Source organism: Cottoperca gobio, chromosome 7 (genome assembly GCF_900634415.1).
Source record: "Cottoperca gobio chromosome 7, fCotGob3.1, whole genome shotgun sequence".
NCBI classification, from domain to species: Eukaryota; Metazoa; Chordata; class Actinopteri; order Perciformes; family Bovichtidae; genus Cottoperca; species Cottoperca gobio.
The window spans coordinates 18,205,080-18,221,949 of NC_041361.1; the positions used below are offsets into that span (position 1 = coordinate 18,205,080).

Genomic DNA, 16,870 nt, shown 5'->3' on the forward strand with positions numbered 1-16,870 from the left:
ATTACATTAGAAGAAAGCTTGTTTGCATGTTCATCTTAACTTCGCAGTGTTAGTCATTTCTGGGCCATTAGATAATTGCAGATCGCCTCTACATTGCTGATGGCCAACGTGATCAGACTGTGGAGTGAAAATCATGTACATTTGCCTCCTCGCTGTGTCTGTCAAATGACCGGAAGGGGCTAACGTAAAAGCATACACTGTGCAGTTTCGCATGCTTATTGCAATTGGTTTTCTAGGGGGCACCGACACCGACCGCATTCACCACCAGCACACACACCCATCAGCACCGGTGATGCATCCCCGCTGCACGGGCACGGACAACTCGTCGTTAGAGTCGTCTCGACTTTAGAATGGTGAAGAAATCTCTCAACGGCGGGGTTTACCCAACTCAAGCCGGAGAGAAGAAGCACAAAGTCGGCTTTGTCGGATTGGACCCAGGGGCTCCTGAATCCAGCAGGGATGGGGCGCTGCTCATTGCGGGCTCGGACAGCACCAAGCGGAACAGCATCCTCTGCAGACCGAGGTCCAGCATCTCCGCCGGGAGACCCAGGCAGTCGAAGAAAAATGCCAGCTATCGGAAACTACAGAGTTTGCTCTACAATGCGCTGGAAAGACCGCGGGGATGGGCGTTCATCTACCACGCTTATGTGTAAGTGGTGTTCGTCCGGTGCTTCTGCTTAGTATTCTGTCATCATGGCCTTTTTTTTTTTTTTTTTTACACTGTGGCATGATGTTTTGGGGAAGCCGTTATGGAGTTTTGCGGTTTTTTGTGTCTCGTTCTGCATTGATGATGGTGCATTAAAGGGTTAAGGGTTGTAATGCTGCCAATCTGCTCTAGCTCGATTATAGGAGGGGTATCACTTCACCTGCATAACTCCTGCTGTTACTCTCAATGTTGCAACTCGTGCTTGGCATTTCGGCTGATCGAGTTATATCCGGTAAGCTGGTTATGAGTTATTATGATTGTACAGCGTATGTTCGACATGTGCTCACATTCTACACAGTTTTCATTAATTAGAGTTCCCGTGTGTTGCGGCATCTGCACGTTACAGCACCGCGCCGCGTCACTACTTTCACTAATGAACGTTGCAGACAGTCCAGCTCTGACTCCACACACTGTACAGTATGTCTGAAGGCAGAGGGAGTGTTTCAGCTAGTGACAGTCTGTGGGCTAACATGATGCTCTGTCTTTGTGTGTGAGGTCTGGGGCAAACATTGTCAGTGATGCTATCATGAATCATGTAGGTGGGTGATCTGTGACCTCTGGTAAGTGTTCAGCAATGACAGCAACAATGTTTTTTGGGGAAAAACATCCTATAATTCTTACACTTTAAAGGGACACTGCAGAAATTTAGTAATAATACTAATAATAATAAGCTTTACTTGTATAGCACTTACATACAAGAATTGCAGCCCAAAGTGCTTCACTGCAAAAATATAACAATTAGTACAAGGACAGAATAAGAGCATTTACAGTACAATAATCACAGTGTAGATGTAAATGAGTCTGAAGTACCATTATAAAAATAGGCAGAATTAAAATAGTATAAAAATAGCCAGAATTAAAATAGTATAAAATAACATTGGAGTATTGTGTATATCCTGTAGTATCCTGTCAGAAATCCACATTCATCACACCATTCTTGTAAATGTTTAACTATCAGAGCCATAATTTGATCAACAATGGGACCATGTGGCCCTTCAACTGGTTTACTCCCTTTGCTACACATTATTTACGTTGACCTTTTAACGTATAAAACACAGACGTCTCCGCGAGCGGTATATTCTAATGAGCCTTCATGTGACATAGGAAGGGGAGCCAAATCTGAATGGCTTGTTGAATCCCATGTTTTCTGAACGAGGCAGCCTACAAAACAACTGACTGTGCTGTCGTATTTCACAGTTTGTGAGTTAGTAGACACTCAATGTGTGTGCACATTCTCCCATTCAGTGATACTGCATGCTTGGTAGTGAGGAGGTTGAATCGCCACAGCATTAAGGAATTCACTGTGCACAGCAAATCGACTCCCCAGAGACGGCTGGATTGCCCAGAAGTAAGCCTGTGTGCTTTAATGTGAAACCGCACACGCACACACGCCGTCTGTGTACTTTTGAAATATTAACAGAGTACTATAACAGCCAGCTAAGACTCATCCTTTACCATTTGTGTTGCATTGTTTTGATCCTCATTGGCTGATGTCTAGTGCAGGCAGAAGTTATGTTTTTATGTAAGATAATACAGCATTTAGAGCCAAACTATGCAAAGTAACCTAGTATACTACTGTATTAGTTTAGTGTTACTCATGCATTCAAAAAGCAAGATTACATTTCATTTGTAGTTGGTTGAGATGGAGCAACATTTTTTTTAAATTTATGTCCAACTTTAAAACTATTAAATATAAATCAAAATAATTCAAATTAAAAGAGTAAATCATCACATTTGTGGAATGTTTTTGCATTAAATACATTAAATCGTTTCAGCTGTTGTGTACAAAAATGTTAATTTGTAAAGTGGAGTGAACAGTAAAAATATTTTCCTCTGAAATGTAATGGAGTAGATGTATAAAGAGGAATCAGAAATATTTTCTCTCCTCAAATGTGTACTTAAGTACAGTACTTGAGTAAATGCACTTAGTTACATTCCACCACTTCTAAAATGTTGAATCCTCTGGAAAGTATGTTGTAAATGAATATACATCTACCCTCATACAAAGAAATGTGATTGTAGAAAGGGGACAGAGCGTATGACCGTGATCATAAAAATCTATCAGTTACAGCAAATTCAGACAAAGTTCAAACTTCCATCCAGCCTGCAGAAGAACATCCGTGTAGAGTAACCGCTCTGCCTCTAACCCATTTGTCTCTGCTATACATTATTCATAGCCACCACACTTCATTTAATCTCCCAACTCTTTCTACTTCCATCCAGCTGATTTATAAAACTATCACGTGCTGACTTCAGTCAAATCTTTCCCCTCCACATTCATTCATTCGTCTACTTATCTCTGCTTCAAAAGACAGAGTTTGACAGACAAAATGACAACGCTGGCAAAGAGCGTTGGGAAACGTGCTCAGCTATTTCTTTTTGATGGGCTGTCCTTCTGAAATGTTAAGCAGGTGTTTGTGTGAAGGATCAATATGTGGAACATGAGTGCCTATATCCAGAGTGCTCTCGGCTTCGCTGCCTCTCGTTTCTCTCTTTCTCCCTCCACTGTATAGAGCAGGGGTCACCAACCTTTTTGATACCGAGAGCTACTTCAAGGGCGCTGAATAATACGAAGGGCTACTTGTTTGATACAAACTTCCTGAATAACATAGTTGCACGGTTCACCTTTAATGATAATGTTATCATTAATAATAATAATAATAATAAATATTCATATATGTGAAGAGACTGTCTGATCACATATTAATGTTAATTATTCCTCACAATGATTATTAACAATGATTTACCATGGTAGGAAACAGATACATTTAAACATGCAACATTATATATTTATGTTCTCAATCTATTCAACATTTTAAAGTCAGAGTCATCACATCTCTGATATTTCTGTAAATATCTTTATTGACAGTTTTGTATGAATGAGTATGATTTTGTTCAAAATCACAGCAGTTATATTTTAGTACAAAGTTATATTTTAGTACAAAGTATGACTTCTGTAACATTGTATAGGAAATCATTAACTGTCACATCTTCAGATCATATCCTGTTTGTACAAACCACTAACTTTGTAACATCAGAGAGTGGAGATCACATCAGGAACCTTTCTTCTCGTCTTTGAACAGTGTTTTCAATAACATCATTGCACCTTTCAAGACCTCTCCGTCCGAAAAGGCTTTCTTGTACTTTATTAAATAATGTGCAGCTCTAAATGAAGCTGCTTTCTGAGACATACACACTTTTGTTTCACTGTGGTAAAAAATAATTATTCCTCCCAATCATTATGAAAATAGTTTGTTTTCTTTCGCTTCTCTGCCATGTTTAGCGTAAACAACGCACCTAGCGCCCCATCGTAGCTGCTCCCGCTAGCTTGTCTCAGCAAAAACAGAGTCAGAGTTCATTTTTGTTTTTTAAATTCTATATTCAATATTGTCATTTTAAAATAAAGAATAATTCAAGTGTTATTGATTGAGAAAAAAAACCCCCCCCAGCAAAAACAATTAAATACAAATTTTAGACGGAGCTTCATGGTGACTAGTGCTACTTTTAGAACATGCCCTGCGGGTGACTCACGTGGTCCCTGCGAGCGATCTAGCTGCTGTCTGAGACAAAGGCCAGTTAAAGGGGACAGACACAGCGGCCCTCAGTCAAGGATATTTCTGTGGATCTAAATCCTTAGCGTCTTGTAAAATGCAGCATGTGGTGACTGTGTTTGAACGTTTTTATTCTAATAAGTGAAAGGGAAAGCTCTTCTTCTTCCAACATCCTGCTGTCAGAACAGTTGCAGTGTGCCTACGGTCTTTGTTCACACAAATTCTGTAAGTAAAGACAATTTGACAGTTTTCAAAAAAGGCTTTTAATTTGTCAGGTTCTTGCTACAGCTCGGCATCCTACACCAATCTATCCAAGGGACGTTGTGTTCCTGCACCGTCCCTGATTTGGCTTCAATAGGAGCCTCATTACTTTGTGTCCTCTTGCAGGAAGCACCAGCTGAGCCCAGTGAGGAAATTGAAAGGCCTCTGCAGCTGTAAGATGACAAAATGTGTCAGTTCTGCACCAAAGTGGAACAAAAGGACTACTACTGAAAAAGATGGCAAAGAGAGGAGGGCAAACAAATAGTTCAGACAGTGATCAATCAGTCTGAACATGAATGCTCTGTTAAAGTTTCTTAAAGTGATTCAGGGAGACAGTTTGAGTTCCAGATCCAAATATTCTGCTGAGCTGGCCAAGCTGACGACAAACTGGGGAAGAAATACAGCAAGGACAGTAGCAGACAGATGCCGGCTGCCAAGCTGCTGAGATGTGGTCTGTTTTAGTAGAAGAGGTCTCTGAGAAGTGGAAGTAGAAGACTAGAGTATGAATGCCGAGTCCTGTAGTTGGGTTATGGCTAGGAATGGATTGTGCCCCCACTGCTATTTTGATTTTTAAAATCCCCAGAAAGCTGTTAGGATATTGTAATATTGAATAATTTTGTCGACATGAGAATATCAGGGACTAACCTGTGTAACGGCAGCACCACAAAGTTTGCTGATTCGGTGGGGAGTCGGGGCACTCCTCTGGGATTAGAACCCTGGTGCTGGGGTTTGCACTGGCTGAATTTGAGCTAACAGCTAACTGCTATGTGAATGTCCGTATCTCGGAATGGTAGTCTACTTACAAAGATGAAACACTTTGGATTTAATTCAACGGAGAGGCTCTGATACACCCGCTGCACATTACCTGTCCGGCTCCAAATGGCAAAGTTAGAGCCTAGCTGGTGAATATAGTGGAGCATTTATAGCAACTTCAGAGCCAGATATTCACCTTCAGGGGTTGGAGGAGACCGAACACGGAGATTAAATCAGTACGACTTGGACCTACATTCACCAGATGGACACAATGTTGCTCCATATCTACTAAAATGTGTAAATAAGCCACGGTACATGTAAGTTTGCCTGTAAAAGGTGATAACATGTCAGATGTGTCGCCTGTTTTTGCTGCCCCATGTGGCTAAAAAGGTTATTGCAGGTGTAGGAATTATCAATAGAATGTAAATGTACCAAGTGTTGCCAAGCATGCAGCATTGCAAAACCCAATTTGGCTAGCCCATAAAATAGCATAGAAATCATAATTTGTTTAGTTGTTTTGAATGTTGCTTTTGTTTAGTTTTTATTGATGGTATTTCTGTTATTTTACTACTGCTACATGTGTCTGCTCTATATAGTCCACATCTATTGGAATCCGTCTGTGTTGAGTGATGCCTCCTCTGCTTTATTACTTTTTTTCCTGATTAAAGGGTTCCCTGCGTACTTATCGGCCTTGACATGACTGTCATATTTCACACCACAAGGTACCCGTGGGGCTCATAAGGAACAGGATGACAGGGTCACTAGTGCATGTATTATATATGTATTTTATTATACACAAGACGAGAGCCCCGGAAAGTCATCACCACCCTGGGGAGCACACACAGTACACGCCACAGTGTGAGCACATGCTCTTCACGAGCACTACTTGCTTAGTGAAAAATCCACTTTCCTTATTTGCTTCCTAGTTCGTCACAGTCTAAATTTAGCGTGACGAGTTATGTCTGGATAGGAAATGTTGTGCTGAGCGGAGCAAATCAATGTTTATTTATCTGCAGCTCAGGAGGAAATGCAAACCCTCAACTTGATTGATCCCACTGATGCCGTGTGGACCTCTATGGCAACGTGTGTGTGTGTGTGTGTGTGTGTGTGTGTGTGCGTGTGCGTGTGCGTGTGTGTGTGTGAGAGAGAGTCTGTGTGTGTGTGAAAGTCTGTGTGTGTTGCTGCCCGTGGCTATTTGTCAATTGCAAGAGTAATTGTGATAAAAAAAAAAAAAAAGATTAGATGGCGCTGTAAAAATAGAGCTCTATGGTCACATGTGTGTATGTGCTGCAGCACATGTGGTACTGAATGTTACTTTATCACTAGTGGAAACATCCAGCTATCTGACTGATGTAGAATCAGAAACTGACCCTTGTATAGGAATGTCAATACATCTGGAAATGTAGCACTATGAGAGGATTTCGGGTTCCTGTCTTTAAGATATAAATTTAAACGTTGCATAAGTAATAAAATTAATAGTTCAGCATTTTGGGATATACCGTAGAAGACTCTATAAGAAGTGGACGTTGTCACTGTGACGTCACATCTGTGGACTATGGTTTCAAAGTTTCGCCTTTGGCATTTTGGCCATCATCATCTTGTTTTTATTGGAACCAGAAGTGAGACAAGAGTGTGATCAAAATGTTACAATTAACTTTCATGAACTGAAAAAACTCTGTGAAAGGGTTAAATACTAAAACATGGAGAGCACCCAAACTGGAAAACTACATGGTAGCAACGTTTCAATCACAAGGTAGCCCAGGCCTAAAGCGTACCTTGCTTTATTGTCTATTTTACTCTAAATGGGACCATAAATGATAAAATAAACATAATGCTGTAATGAACAAGACTTGAAGCTACAGAATGAGAGCATAAACACATTAGGGAAATAATTACTGAGGTAATAAATCAAGAGAGAAGTCGGGATATTTTCTCATAAACTTCTATGCAACAGGACTTTTATGCAACCAGTGGAGTCACCCCCTGCTGGATATTAGAGAGAATGCCGGTTTAAGACAATTAAACATTTAATTTGCTTCACTTTTGGTTGCCCTGAGGTTCCCTCTTGACATATACAGTATCTCCCTTTGCTTTCTTGCAGAGTCAGATACAAAGATATCACATATCATATATCAGTGCTGGAAGTATGGCGCGAATAAGCATATTTCCCAAAGCTATTTCCTTAATAGAAAATTGGTACATTAGCACAATTGAACAGCTTGTATTCTGTAAATTGAATCCAGACATGCTCTTGTTGCCCACACATGAAAAACAACATTAATTTGTTTTAATTTGACATGTTTATTGCCCTCTTTGTACCGTCCTGACCTCATGCAAAACCACAAGCTGCTTTGTGTATCCACAGCCAGTTTGATGGTCGGTACAGTTTAAATGAATCTTTACAAGCTTCACTCTGCTGATGGCGAAGGGGAAGTGTAGCTGTAGAAGCTAATTGTGTGACTGCTTCAGGATGCAGGTTCTGCCCCTCTCCTGCATCAGCAAGTGTCCTCATTAGTAGGTACTGATGAGCTTGGCAAGGTCGGGTCAGGACAGTTGCATAAAACTGATGTCCAATTAGACTTGCAGCGAGCTAGCTTCTTTGTCAATACCATTTCAGTTCAGGGGTTATGTATTTAAGGAATGAAAGAGATCTACTTGACTGTAATTTAGCAGCGCTTTGTGGCGTTGGTGCTACATTGAGTAATAACTGGGAGAAAAATCAGACATCTCAGGGTCGTCACAATAATGTTCTGCACTTGGGAAAAGCAGGTTCCTAAAGTAGGGAGGAAGATTTTATTGATAACAAGGCCATTCTGCTTATTGGTCTGATTTTTTTTATTGATTCCTGATCAATTATATGTTCTGAATACAGTTTAGAATGTCTACTTAATAACATTTGAACATTTTAAAATAAATTACATTGCACCTTGTTTTGACTAACTGATAAAATAAACAATTTTGTTTGTCAAAGAAAGAAATCTTCTCAACCCGCCTATGTTATTATAACAGCACTTTCTTCCTTTCCACCATGACTCCTTCTTGCTGCAAAGTTTCCTGCAGTGTAGACGCATATGCTTCTGCAACGCGCAACTGTGGATAATATATGAATGAAATTTAACGGAGTGACAGAAGTGTGCACACACATTTGCACCTTCGCTCGTGTGGGATGAGGCAATGGAGGTAATCATACTGAAAAGAGGAAGAAAGGAATTGGTGTATTTGCCATTCCTGGTACATAATACATGACGACTGGTACAAGAGCAACGTGTCAGAAAAAGACTGCAGAATTGAGTGACCTTGAATAGAAGAAGACTTAACCTTGCTCTGAATAATACAGTGTTGTTAATTTGAACTGACAAAATATATACTGACTGAAATTCCAATATACCAGAGACAACTTTCAACTATTTAAATAGATTTAATAATCCAAACTACACAGGCAAACTGCAGATTTAAGGCAGAATGTGATAAAAGCATGAAGAGCTCACTTTTACCAAGCAAGCATTGACTGCTGCACATATACTGTAAATGTAAGAGAGAATGACCTCAAGCTAACCTAACAAACTAAAATGTGGAGAACTGCTGCAGCCACAGCTGATTGTGCTAACAGCTCGTATTGACACATCTTTATGCCTCTGATGAAGAATATTAAAGAATGTCATAAAGAATGAGCTTATCCATGCTATTTACCATTGATCCCTGCCGCTTTATTCTGATTGGCCGACAGCCAGGGTCCGCCGCCAGCAGTTTGATATGACCAAAGAGAGACTGCAGCAGCAGGAGAAAGAAATCGGGTGATCTGCAGCTCTGGTAAAAAAAAAGAAGCATTAGGAATCCATTGAAGATTGATGAGGATGAATGAAGCATGATGGGAAGTAAAAGCTTAGATGAACTTGCATGTCAGGGTAAATCATGTGGAAAATCTCATGAGTAGACAAATTCAGAGGAATTTATATTAAAAGCAACCCCCCAGTAAACTGTATCAGGATTAAGATTGAAAATATAATACAACAACATACATTTCTTTCCTGAGTTAAGCTTTTGGTTTTTGCTTCTGAACTGCTGAGCAGATCGAGCCTAATTAGTTTAAGCTATAACTAAATCACGTCTTGACTTTTGGGCTGAAAGTAATCCTTGGTTGAATATATGACAGTGAACACAATTTATTCCGTGGGTGTGGGTGTGGGTGTGGGTGTGTGTGCTAGTCTTAGCTATTTCCTGGCTCTAGGTGAAGTTTTGCCATGATGGTCCCTCTCTACACTTTTAAACCTGCACTAATCATTAATTCTATCAATAATGGATAAAATGACTAAGTGTAATGGAAATGTGCCAGTGGTAGTCACGAACCCACAGAGACTTATCACCCAACTCTGCAATTCCGCTCAGCTCTACAGAGTGTTTTCACCTCTTTTATCCCACTTCACATTGTTTTTTTGGCATCAGCTTTGTTTCAAGCTGTACGCTACCTGCCCACCACCAAATTGCAGCTCCTACTTCGAACATTATCAGCCGTTTAAAGGGGCGTTATCAGTTGTTATAGATTTAAGGTGGTAGGGCCCTACTCTGCCTCCTAGTTATACTATTTTAATTCTGACTATTTTAATTCTGACTATTTTAATTCTGACTATTTTAATTCTGCTACTTTTATAATGGTACTTCAGACTCATTTACATCTACACTGTGATTATTGTACTGTAGATGCTCTTATTCTGTCTAATCTTGTACTAATTGTTATGTTTTTGCTGTGAAGCACTTTGGGCTGCAATTCTTGTATGAAAGGTGCTATACAAATAAAGCTTATTATTATTATTATTATTATTATTATTATTATTATTATTATTATTATTATTATTATTATTATTATTATTATTATTATTAGTTGGCTCAGTAGGCCGCAGCAAAACACAACACGCTGATTTATTTTACAAATCTACTTATTTTAACCCAATCTACATTTTTTTCTAACCCTAACCAAGTAGTTTTGTTTTAATTCACAACATTAACTACGTGTTAAAAATCCAACAGTTTTAAAACGTGCGGGTCTGAAGCATTCTTATGGTAGTGATAAGATCCTGATAACAGCCATTTAATATTGCTTGATAACATTCGAAATAGGTGACAGCAGACAGCAAAATGTAGCGACTAGTTAGTGAGAACTTAGTTGATCATTTAACATCTAAATTGCAGAAACACAACTCCAGATAAAGACTTTGTTGCTCTGTGTCTGCTGGATGTGTAAATATACGAATAGGTACACCTTCGTACCTACCATAACAAGCACCCCATAATTTCTCCATCTTTTTAAATGATGATTGCCCAGTTTGACTTAACTAAGTCATGTATCCTGCTCAGTGTAACAATCATAATGAACCAGATTATCTTACACATTAGCCCACTCTCACCACTCGTACTGTTTATTGGTAAATGAGATCACTTTAGCTTTAATGTGTAACACCTGATCTGTGCTCAGGAAGATACTTGCTGTCATTCCACAGTATCTCTACTATGATTAATGATAGTTGCGCCTGCGTCTTTAGAAATCCTGCGTTGTCATTAATGGGTTTCACCAGGCACTCCTCCATTAGCTCTGCTTTGGATTTCACCAGTCGATCTTTTCTGAAGAAAAGGTCCCTTAGGTGAGGCGCTGCCTCTTCCTCTTGGAATCACGTGTTACGTTCCATCCAATAAAGCCCTCGCCTGATGGTGTCGGCCAGTCTCCTGGAGGTGTGGAATTGATTTTCAGTCTACTTAAAACCATCTACCATCACTTTTCTATTTTATTGGAAGAATCATTGTTTGATTGATCTTTGATATTTCTACCTGACATGTTTGGTCTACGGTATTGTGCCAGTCTTAACAGTTTATTCTTCAGACGTTTTAGTCATTCCAGTAAAAAGCTACTGACACAGACGGTAAACACACTCACTCTGTAATAAGAGCCGGCACACAGAGGCAGTTTGGTGACAATGTCAGCTGCTGTTACTCCATATTCTCTTAAATCTAATATGGAAATACCATAAAGAGTTGGTTCCCCTCTAATGCTAAATAGCCACGCAGACAGTTTTGCTTTCAATCTAGATTTCTATTACTACTTTTCTTTAACCAAAGTATTATAATGCCAATGATAACTGTCACACCGAATGCACAGAATTTGGATTTTGTGGCTTAACTGACCAGCATAGCAGTGAACATTAAACCCAATCCCCTATTTTCATATGCTTCTCCAGTCTGTTTCACTGAATATAGTGAATGTCCTACCTGTATCTAAAACAGGACTTGACAAATGTAACAGTGACATACTTTAGAATAAAAAAAGCAATAACTGTTTTTGTTCTTTTGCCTTTGTCTTCCAGCTTCCTCTTGGTCTTCTCCTGTCTCATACTTTCAGTCTTCGCCACCATCAAAGAGTTCAAAAATAGCTCAGAGAGTGCCTTGTACATCCTGGTGGGTATCCTTTCATTTGCTGTACTCCATATACATTCATGTCACAGGGTTAACTCCAACACTTTGGTTTGTTCCACAGGAAATTGTGACCATCGTGGTGTTTGGAGTGGAGTACATTGTGAGGATATGGGCGGCTGGCTGCTGCTGTCGATACAGAGGATGGAGTGGGAGGCTAAAATTTGCCAGAAAGCCTTTCTGTGTCATAGGTGAGAAAAGTCATTTCTCTAACCTCACTCTCTCAGAGGAACATGACACAGTCACATTACTTTTACTTTAATGCTGGAGGGTTTGAGTGAGGATATGATAAACATCTTTGATATGCTTTCTTGTAATTTTCTGAATATTCGTTTCCTTGAGGTTGTGCTAAAGACGAGGTTAATTGGAAATTGACACTGCTCATTGTACTAAGTACTCAAAGCAACTTTTGAATTCCGAAGAAATAGGACCTCGTTGCACACAGAAAAGTGTTGTTAATTTAGTCTGATTTGATCCAAGACATCTCCGGCTTCCCAGCGTGACTTCTATGATTGTGTTTTGCTCTCTCTCCAGACATCATGGTGCTGATAGCCTCAGTATCCGTACTGGCGGCTGGATCTCAGGGCAATGTTTTTGCCACCTCGGCCATCAGGAGTCTGAGATTCCTGCAGATCCTGCGCATGCTGCGTATGGACCGCCGTGGAGGCACATGGAAGCTGCTGGGATCTGTAGTTTACGCCCACAGCAAGGTGACATCATTTCCTTATTTCTTTCTGTAGTGGTTGACGAGGAGTTGACCGCTCCTTCCCTCAAACACTTGAACACTGATCAGAGTGTTAGTTTTACTCGCCAGCCATGTGTGCACTTTAAAATCTTATCGGACGTGCACTGCAGTCAAAGGAACTACACTGAAATTTCCACAAGCAATGAAGTCAGTTTTTTATTAGTATCAGTAATCACTAATTAGTATTAGTATTTTTATAGTATCAGTATTAATTTATATATAACTGTATTAGTTATCATGCTTTACATAATAATGTTATAACAAACATTACTTATATGACTACTATCCTTTACTGTCCTCATCCAGCACGGTTAATAAAAACAGGTTGACTCATTTTACATAGAAAGCAGTGGAAGTGAAAGTACTTTTTTCTACCTGGACTAATATCTGTAGTCTTCCTCTCAAGATGATCTTAAACTATCTCTCCATAAATAAGCTGAGGCAGTCTGTATGTTTCCTGAGAGGCAAAACCCAGGGCAAAAACATAACCTTGAAAAGTGAGGGAGACAAGTCCCCGCCATTCCCAGTGGAAATGATGTCCTTGGGTGGCAAACAAAATGAATCGTGGTCTGCCGCCTTCTTCATGACTTCTTCATTAAGATCCCAATACATCACGTCTTTCCCTCGTAGTATGACAACGTCATTTGTAGGACACCAGGCTGTGTGAGTCACTGGTTTTCTGCTCTAACAGTAGACAACATCTTCACTTGGGTTTATAACCACGGGAGGTGAAACTCAAAGTGCTTTATTTTGCACTGTGCGACTTCAGTGACAAACTGTTTCCAGTCTTCAATTCTGTCATGTTGAGAAAAACATATTTCTTTCAGCTTTATTTTAATGAGCTTTGAAATATAATTATTAGCTTGCACTAATGAGCTGGAAGTGGAAAACGAGCAGTGTGTGTGTGTGTGTGTGTGTGTGTGTGGTGTGTGTGTGTGTGTGTGTGTGTGTGTGTGTGTGTGTGTGTGTGTGTGTGTGTGTGTGTGTGTGCGCATGTGCGATGTGGTGTGAGGGAGAGAGACAAGTGTCGAGGGAAATAAAGACGTTTATTATGAAATACTTGGTTTGCCACAGGCCAGGGGACTCACATAATCATGTCCAATATTATTGCAGAAAGGCCACTTTTACCAATTTACAGGGGTTACATCACCACTCTTCAAAGCATCCTAGATGACACTTTATTACTTTAGATTCCCTGATGCTCATTGTATTGGTTTTCCCTGTAGGAGCTCATCACAGCGTGGTACATTGGCTTCCTGTGTCTCATCCTGGCTTCATTCCTGGTCTACTCTGTGGAAAAGGAGTCAAATGAGGAGTTTGAGACCTACGCTGATGCTCTCTGGTGGGGACTGGTAAGACAAACAGGGCTCGACAGTCTCCACAATGTAGTGTTTTAGAAAACATTCTGCCATGTTATGATACTCGTTTTATTTCCAGTTTTCCCTCCTTCCCATACAAAAATATCTCCAACCTGTACCGCACTAATCAAATCAAGGAGTGACTTTAATTCCTCTTTTCACCAGATCACTCTCACCACCATTGGTTATGGTGATAAGGTTCCTAAGACCTGGAATGGACGCTTGCTGGCAGCCACATTCAGCATGATCGGGGTGGCCTTCTTCGCACTTCCTGCTGTAAGTACGAGGGCTAGTCAGGGATACTTTGAACCCAGTGTCGTTGGCTAAAGACTTTAAGAGTTAAGCTGCTGATTTGTAAGAGCCTCGCTTGTGTACATTAAGTCTATCCATCATGGTGCTGAGCGTTCATCGATGCAGCGTTACTGCTCTGCACCTCCTTAAGAAAGAGTGTGTTCAGATCGGTCACATATTTTTGTCAAGTTTGAATTCCTATGATGAATTGAATATGACTTGTTGGATTATATAGTTGCCATTGGTCTATCGTGAGTAGCACATGCTAATCCTAATTTATATTAAACATAGTGATATATTGGAAAAGGTTGTGCAGTATTTTACATAATATTGTGCACCTCAGCCAACTAATAACTTGTCAGTCTTTTATGATCCTACTATAAAATAAAGCACTCTAAGTGAGCCAGTCTGTTAGACAGTGTTCGTCCTCTGTGGTTCTTAGATTGTAGAAGTAAACTAAGAGCTTCTTCTAAATCACAGAAACTCTGCTCATTTTAAATGTACATTCAGAAAGTTCTCGCCTCATGACGCTGTACGTACTTTCAGTCACTGACGTATTTATCAGTTGCTGTTAAATGTTTGGCATTTCACCTGAGATTTGAAAATGTCCAACTCAGCAGTAAGCTTTGTGTAAGACGTAGTCTAAAACACTTAAAAAGAAACGGTGGATTGCTGTATCATCACTTTGTTAACAGGAAACATTCCCTACTGACTGATGTGTCTGGAGGAAATCAGCATTTTCTTAAACATTTCTATTACCTTGAGGCTTTGCAAATATCTGTGAAATGACTAAATCTTTTACTTGTATTTTCTCCCTGCTCTCTGTTGTGCAATGTTCTACAAGGTGTTGGAGGAGTTGCGATTCCAAGTCCTGGCCAGTAAATAAAGTAATAAATAGTCAATAAAGGTAACTGATCACTTTGTGGGCTCTCTGTGTCACCCTGAATCTGTTTAGGGCATCCTGGGTTCTGGCTTTGCCCTCAAAGTCCAAGAGCAACACAGGCAGAAACATTTTGAGAAGAGACGAGACCCTGCAGCAGGCCTCATCCAGGTAAAAACTGTATGATAACAACCCCATGTAAAGATTTATCCAACAGAGATAATCTCTGTTATGTGCTCCTGACAAAAAGTTAAACATTCTTTTTTTATTTGTCCATCCAGGCTGCTTGGAGGTTTTATGCTACCAACCTTTCCCGTACAGATCTACTGTACACATGGGATTTTTACGAGCAGACTGTAGCTGTCCCAATGTACAGGTAAGCGATAAATACGTCTAAATAATGACGTACATTATTCATCATTTTCAATAAATACAACTGCCATCTCTCTTAAAACTAAGCTAGTTGGAAAACTGATCCTTGTCTTGTTGTTTTCCAAAAGATTGTTGAATCAGACACTACCGTCTGTTGTGAAGGCTCGCACAGCGGTGTGACTTTTCACTTTCTGCTTTAATAAGGCTTATTTTACAGTGGCGCATGCTGGTGCCTTGGCACTGACACCAGCACCTCTTTTGAAATGCGGTCCAAAGACAAACACTGCCAGTGGCTACTTTGTAAAATGAATCTTATCTTCACTGCCCGACTGTATGAATCCGCTGCGATGCCTGACTTTCACTGCGCAGTTTTCTCCCTGGTACCGTCTCGACATCACTGCTTGTCTGTTCTATTCGGACATGGTTTCTTGTTCGGTTTCTGTCCAGTAGTAATCTCATGTGAAAAGGTCGTGACCCGCAGAACAGATTGCCAAACTAAATGCAATTATTATAAGTGCCCGACAGCGAGCTTTAACCTTTTAGCACTGACTGGTGCAAGTGACAGAAATACTCTTTGTCTTTTCCCAGACTCATTCCCCCTCTGAATCAGCTGGACCTGCTGAGGAATCTGAAGGGCAAATCATTCAGGTATAAACATGACAGTGAGAGTGACAACACTTATGATGATCATGATCATGATCTCATGATGACGATGATGTTGGGATGCTGATAATGGGGAGAATAGTGGTGATGATTATTAACAGTGATGCAGTAACCTTGGAACAGAAAAGGCAGATACAAAAATAAAAGAAACACCACAAAACAAAGCTACATTCATCACCATTATTATATTAACAAGGCTGCCAATTATTAACAGACAACCAATCAAATCAACAGCCTGTGACCATGAAACTGTTTATCAAGATGAAGACACTATTTAATTCCTCAAGATTTGGTGAAGACCATAATGCTGTATTGAAGAAGACTTGAGACCATAAACTCTTTAGGAAAATGTTTTCTGAGGTAATAAATCTAAGGAGAAGTAGGGTCATTATCTCATAGACTTCTATACAATCTGACTTCTTTTTGCAACCAGAGGATCTGCCTCCTGCTGGACATTAGAGAGAATGCAGGTTTTAGATGCTTCTGCATTGGCTTCACGCCACATCCATTGTTTTTATATACATTCTTGCCAAAAACAGTTAAAAGAGAGTTAAATTACACTTGTATTCAATAGATGGGGACAAGCGCAACTTCATATTAATGTTTGTATTGCTCAGTATCTGCTGGATGTGAAATAGTCAGTGTTCAGAGCTTGTTTCCGCAACCCCCAAGTTTTTAATGCTGCATATGATTTGAATGCACAGCAGCACATCTTTTACCATCCAGCAGCTTGACTTAATATTTCTCCGGACATGTCCCAGTGCTAATCCAGCTCAAGCGTAACAACACGGAGCGATGTTGATTGTGACAGTGTAACACGCGACCGACTTG

The 16,870-nt window shown here is 40.1% G+C and overlaps 1 protein-coding gene across 1 annotated transcript in view; it reads left to right on the top strand.

Annotated features, from left to right (window-relative positions):
- The first annotated feature begins 211 nt into the window (after window positions 1–211).
- The window catches only part of LOC115011173 (potassium voltage-gated channel subfamily KQT member 2-like), a 28,913-nt gene continuing 12,254 nt past the window's right edge, over window positions 212–16,870 (top strand). The window contains exons 1-9 of the mRNA XM_029436200.1: window positions 212–649; window positions 11,625–11,715; window positions 11,795–11,921; window positions 12,265–12,440; window positions 13,702–13,827; window positions 13,999–14,109; window positions 15,080–15,175; window positions 15,286–15,380; window positions 15,965–16,024. Coding sequence (XP_029292060.1) covers window positions 351–649; window positions 11,625–11,715; window positions 11,795–11,921; window positions 12,265–12,440; window positions 13,702–13,827; window positions 13,999–14,109; window positions 15,080–15,175; window positions 15,286–15,380; window positions 15,965–16,024 — 1,181 coding nt within the window. The 5' untranslated portion in view covers window positions 212–350. The remainder of the gene's footprint in view (window positions 650–11,624; window positions 11,716–11,794; window positions 11,922–12,264; window positions 12,441–13,701; window positions 13,828–13,998; window positions 14,110–15,079; window positions 15,176–15,285; window positions 15,381–15,964; window positions 16,025–16,870) is intronic.